Source organism: Branchiostoma lanceolatum, chromosome 13 (assembly GCF_035083965.1).
Source record: "Branchiostoma lanceolatum isolate klBraLanc5 chromosome 13, klBraLanc5.hap2, whole genome shotgun sequence".
NCBI classification, from domain to species: domain Eukaryota; kingdom Metazoa; phylum Chordata; class Leptocardii; order Amphioxiformes; family Branchiostomatidae; genus Branchiostoma; species Branchiostoma lanceolatum.
The window spans coordinates 1,756,156-1,762,500 of NC_089734.1; the positions used below are offsets into that span (position 1 = coordinate 1,756,156).

The 6,345-nt window shown below is 40.7% G+C and overlaps 1 protein-coding gene across 1 annotated transcript in view; it reads left to right on the top strand.

Annotated features, from left to right (window-relative positions):
* Positions 1–897: 897 nt before the first annotated feature.
* LOC136447416 (solute carrier family 35 member G2-like) overlaps positions 898–6,345 on the top strand; it is a 20,824-nt gene continuing 15,376 nt past the window's right edge. Inside the window, exons 1-3 of the mRNA XM_066446329.1 lie at positions 898–1,019; positions 3,391–3,535; positions 5,646–5,747. Coding sequence (XP_066302426.1) covers positions 3,416–3,535; positions 5,646–5,747 — 222 coding nt within the window. The 5' untranslated portion in view covers positions 898–1,019; positions 3,391–3,415. The remainder of the gene's footprint in view (positions 1,020–3,390; positions 3,536–5,645; positions 5,748–6,345) is intronic.

Consider the following 6,345-nt stretch of genomic DNA (forward strand, 5'->3'; position numbering starts at 1 on the left):
AGAGCGTAATGTTTTCGGTCAATGTTAAAGCGGTAGGCGCCGTATAGCTTTCCCTTGTCGGTGGGCATCAGCGCCTGGTTTCTGACAAGCAGCCGATGCACCTGTAAAACAGGGTTCATATATCTGTGACAGGGTTCCCACTGTATTGACTGCATGCATAACAGCTGCATGATTTTTAGTAACTAAGAATTAAAATGCATCATTTTACTTCCCTGTTCACTTTCAAGTTAACCAGTTTCACAGACCAGTAATTGAAGAGACGAAACTCTGCGCTAGCGGACTTTGTAGTAGTCAGCATGTGGTACAAGCTTCCTCTCCTTGAGTGCCCGATCTATTTTCTTTTTAAATTCGTTTTTGTTCTGAGCATGCATTCAACCAATACAGTGGAAAACCTGTCCCAGATATACGTACCCTGCTTTACACGTGCCATTTCTGCCCCGCCAACGCTGTTTTTGACGGAGGTGTTCTGAATAGAACAGGGGGTTCTATGGGTCTTCTATTCGTTCGACATGGTTTTCGACAGGATCGGTCTCTTGGTAATCAGACAGACAGATTGCAATAGAACACCTGCGACAACCGGGTTCGGGGGATGGGAGCGGTGACCAGGCCACCTGAGGTCTTCATTGAGAAGACCGGTTTTTCGGCTAGTGAAAAGTTGTCTTCGGCACGGTTAGCCTAGTCTCTACCAGCCTAACTACGCCGGCTATAGGGAGAATATTTGCTAGGATGGCAGATTTGACCCTCTCTCCGTAGCCGACTCATTTAGCATACTATTCACTCTATTTGCCAATTTCTACTATCATCCCAGCCATCTGCGGGGCCTGGTAGAGACTACGGTAAGCCTAGTTGGTGAGTACCTCACTTCTATACGTGTCCAGATGGTCTTTTTTATTTTACAGAATATCTAGTCCACGACACAACATGTCAGCCCTTTTGTGTTAAATCCACCACTGTGAACATGTTAATGGAGTGCCCCATCCGTTAATGCCGAGTTTGAGCCCCCGTTCATCTAATTAATGGTAAGTGAATTATTATTACTCCGGGAAGGAGGATGACCTCCTTCTGGGAGTATTGGAAATGCTTTTGTTTGCGCGTTCGCAGCTATAACTCACGATCCCGTTGTCGCATTGGTGTGTAACTTGGCATATCGTTTGCCTGGTTCGGCGTGGTGATGCACAATAGCTTTGTTACACCATAACTACTTTAAACGTCAATCCAATATCGTAATTGCACCCCTATAATTAATGCTATGTCCCACTGCCCTGCCATAGGGACCATGTTATAATCCGTTATGCATGACTGGAATACTTCAGGCAGATACGGGGTATAAATCTTCGAATTCCTTACTTGCTGTGATCGTATAGTCACTGTTACATTGAAAAATGGACAACGTGCATCACCACACGCAACCTAGCAAACGATATACCAAGTTACATACCAATGCGGATACGGGAATTGTGAGTTTTAGCTGCGAACATGTGCAGAGTGACCTCCAGTCTGTGTATTAAGTATGCCGTGTCCACTCGTAACTCGCATACAGTATGTGCGCACGGGACGGACGATGCACTTTTACGCACAGTGTGAAAATGGCAAATCTCTGGACCTTCAAACTTACCACACTTGTAGTTTATAATACGGAGGCTGTGACAATGTAAAAAGTTTACGCAGGGGATGAAAGATTGTTGACAAATATCTCTCAGAAAAGTGCGCGCGCCAGTGTAACTTCCGGGTGGTTAGATCCGGTGACCTTTGACCTTCGTGAAATGTTACGATAATATGAATTAGCCTTTTTTATTGCAAATAGCTTGATAGCTATAGATCAGGCCGGCCTGCAACAAATTGTGGAAAGAGGATTTACTGCATATTTGTGATTTCTGATACTTCTTAGTTGTAAGGCTGAATGGTTCGTTGATAATTGAATAGGGGCCATCTAGATCTAACTTTGTGACTTTTCCCGAAATTTCTAGATCCCATCTGTGCCATGCTGTAAAAAACATACTTTTCAGCAGGTTGACCACTCCTGTATTGAAAGAAAAAGATGACCAAACACCTTTTCTTTACTTGCGCATGCTCTAAAACACTACTTGGACTGTGCAGAGATGCAATTTGTGTGGGTAAATACTTGTACATACTATAAATACTTCACGGAGAATTGTGTCCTACGGACTCTTGTTCAAATTCTTAGCATCAAACAAACTCATAAATATAGGGATTTGTAGACTCACCGCTTTGTACTTTGTATAAAGAAGATGACGAAACGGTTATACACTTGTTCTCTGACTGTCTTATTGTATCAGCCTTTTGGACTAAAGTAAACAGCTGTTTTTTGATCGTATGGGAACTTATCTAAATATAACATCATTTGATATAATTTTTGGGAATTTGAGCGATCGCTGTCCAGTTCTATCCAGCTTGTTTATTCTTTTAGGAAAAATGTTTATCTTTAGAAATCGCCACTCAATACTAAGATTGTCTTCCTTTATCTCCTTTGTTGCAGATTTCTGTAAGCTTGAATACATAAGTGCAAAGAGAAGGGGGGGGGGGGCACACAGAGACATATAGGAAAGTAGGGCAAATTATATCTTGGAAATTTGCATAGTTTAGTTATAAAGCTCTTCAAGACGGGCCGTGTACAAAAACGGTGGTTGCCTGGAATCCATCCTACTCTATCACGGGTACGGTATTTATGTTGGGTAACCGCCGCGGTACATGTTTTCGCTCAAATGCTCCCGAAGACGGTTTCTCCCGTCGCTCACTCAGGAAATGCCCCCCCCCCTCATTAGCGGGGACGGTTTCTCCCGTCGTCCTTTGCGCTAATTACCTCTTACTTTCAAAGAAACCCTACGGGGCTCGCTGTTCGGCTCCGTCGAACCCCAAAATCTTTTCGGATCCGCCGAACTCCCCGCTCGTGCCTTCGGCATCACTTCGGGTTTCGCTCGGAAGCTCGGCAAGGGTGATCCCCGCGCCGAGTACTTCGTCACGATCGGAAATTCAGCAGCTATTCAACGACAATACCTTTGCCTACCGCCTGTGATTCTATCAGTTCTAGTTTCATGAGCCGTTGATTGATTAATGATCAGTCAATCATTCGATCAACCAATCTACCAATCAATCAAATCAATCAATCATTATTTTAATGACGTTCGTTCTTTCATTCTTTCATTCATTCATTCATCAATTGAATAAGTTGTATGTTGAATTCAACATTGTAATTGAATGTGCTGTGTTAGATGCCCAAAATCAGCTACTGCTGCCTGGGTGGTCATGTATTGCCTGTTGCAATTTGAATAAAATAAAATAAAATAAAAGATTAAGTTGTATATTAATTGATCAATTCAACTATTGATTAATCAATTAGTTAATCGATCAATTGATTTATTCGTTCAACAGTACCGGTGAAGAACGCTAGAGCGGGATGCAAGTTGATGCGCTCCCTAGCGGAGATGGCAGCGATGAGGACACCTTGCGGAAACTGTTTGCAACGCAACCTGATGCCACCAAGCAGCAGACATCGGAGGTGAAAATATCATGGAAGGTACATCGTACATGACGTATTTCTACTTCAACTAAAGGAGTACTGGTGTTCTTTTCTAGCGTGTTTGCTTTCTCTGCCTTTATCTGTTTGTCCTGAACGGTGTACTAGGATCCGTGAACAATTGGAAGTCTGGTTTGACCCAAGTCCAATGTTCTTATAGTTTTGCATGATAGGACTTAGATTCATGCAACACCAATCGATCGATCGATTGATTGATCAATTGATCAATCAACAAATTGATCAATCAATCAATCGATCGATTAATTAATGTAAAAATAAATCATTCAATCAACAATTCAATCAATAAATCAATAAATAAATAAATAAATAAATAAATAGAAAAAATAGATCGATCAAAAATCGATCGATCGATCGATCAATCAATCAACAAATCAATCAACCAATCATCTGCGGCCGTCAGAATTGATGTATACATTTTTCTCTATTGTTCTCCACAATTTTCGGCATCTTACGCACACTGAAACAAGAGTTCTACGACCTCATACCTTCGCCAAATGATTTTAACCTAAATATGACTGACGTATTAGGAGTGTGTCTCATCAATTATAAATCATACCAGTTGATCGTCTTCACCCAAATAACATAAGTTGTCCAAAGTATGAGCTTAACAAAGGATGTTATGCTAACATTTATCAATTATGCATATAAGGTCCTTTTCAGCATGATTGATTCAATGGTGTTCACATTCACACAACCTCCAAATGCCACAAGTATGAAATTGCCGTCCGTTATTTACTAGTATGGAATTAAAGTAGTTTCTCATTAATTATGCAAATTAGGCCTACATTTGCATATTTTCTATCTATCAACATTCCTATCTTCCTCGGTTACAAATGTCACATATTTGGATAGTCATATCATGGAACACAGCGGGTTTTTAAAATTACCTCATTAATTATGCAAATAAGAATCTGATTCGCATAATTATCATCCAATCATACAAAGTATCACGTAAGCTATCTACATACCAAAAATCATGACCATCCATCAAGCCCACCTTGAGTTATAGTATATTCTCATTAATTATGCAAATGAGGTCTTCATTTGCATAGTTGATATCTATATATATTACATCCACCCTTCATCAAATACTTCTTCAGCAATACATATCCATACTCCATGTACAACCTCCATGTACACCATACAGTATGACGTATTCTAATAAATCACCTCTTCCTTCCTAGATATAACATGGTTAACCCACCTACCCTGAACACCGTCCTATCCCCATGCTGTGACACACCACTACTGATTGTTCTTCCTGATGTAAGGCAGTGTATATCCAATTTTGGTCTGCTTCCTCCAAATTCCACACCACTTTCTGCTGCTAGCTTTCTCATGCCACTGCCGACAGCTTGAGTGACAAGCCAATTTGTCCCAACTATTAAGTTTCCTGCCTCCCACATATAAATACGCAACCCTACCACTTATCCTTGACCCCTCGAAACAACACCGGCAACACGTCCCAGGCAGAACACAATGCTCTAGCATACAATATAACACATTTTTACACTTTTCTCGTTAATTATGCAAAGCACTTCGCCCAAAATCTAATCATCTTGAGATTTTTCACATACACACCGACACACCAACTACGACAACAAACCATCCAGGCGTTCTCGACTTATTCTGTTATTCTTTTTATTTGAGTTGAATGTGTGATAGTTGTGTGCCGATTTGTTAAAAATAGAGAGAACGCTGGCGACCCCAAAAAACACCCCTCCCGATAAAATGGTATGGCGACCCTGTGACGTCACAATTCAAGATGGCGGTCACCACACATGCCGACGGATCCAACAAAGGTTTTGCTACGCAAACCTGTAATTCGTTGGTATCGATGTTTATCTCCATGAAAAATGGAGACATAGTTTTGGGTGCGTCTGTGTGTGTGTCTGTCTGTCTGTTTGTCTGTCTGTTTGTGTTTCCGGAGTACTGTAGTCAGCATAACTCAAGAACCTTTTGATTGATTACGATGATATTTGGTATGTAGGCAGGTGTTGTGAAGCCGACATTCAAGGGCCCCCCTGGTATGTGACCTTGGTACTGCAGCAGAAATTCCATTTTTGTATCTCTTGACCTGGTTGTACAGGCAGTAAAAGACGTGTCCATCGCGGCGTCTTACGGAATTATCTTCGCGTTCGTCACCGTCCTGACGCGGCAGGTAACGGACAACGGGGTCACGGCGTTTCAGGTTTGTTTGTTTTTATCTATATAGATGAATGAATGAAAGACCTTTATTGTACATTTATGCTTAAACAAGCTAAGTACAGGTCATGGTGATAAGGAAAGAAATACATACAGTGGTGATAATATAACACAATGAAATCTTACTATGTCTAATAGGACTAATCTATACTTGTCTACTATTTACAGGTTCGACTTCTCCTCGATTCTTAAGGCATGTAAATGTATGTAGATATGGAGCTCGCAATACATGGTTTGTTCAGTTTCAGAATAAATAGGAATTTTCAGTGCTGTTTATGTATTTAAAACTAGGGAACTTATCTAGTATATAATCATAAAGGATATTTCTAGATAAACAACAAAATAACAAGATGACGACGACGCACTTAATTAAATAAGCAGAGTCAACTTATACTAGCGCCGCCATCAAACCAGAAAATAATTATAATGGAAGCTCATCTGTGTTGGTAGTAATCATAATACAATGCTTAACTTTCTTCCAACACTAAGGTATTCACGGCTCGAATTTTCGACGACCACTGTCGCCTTCTTCAGGATCAATAATGACCAATCATCTCCAAAAGTAAACTTACTGAAGAAGGCGA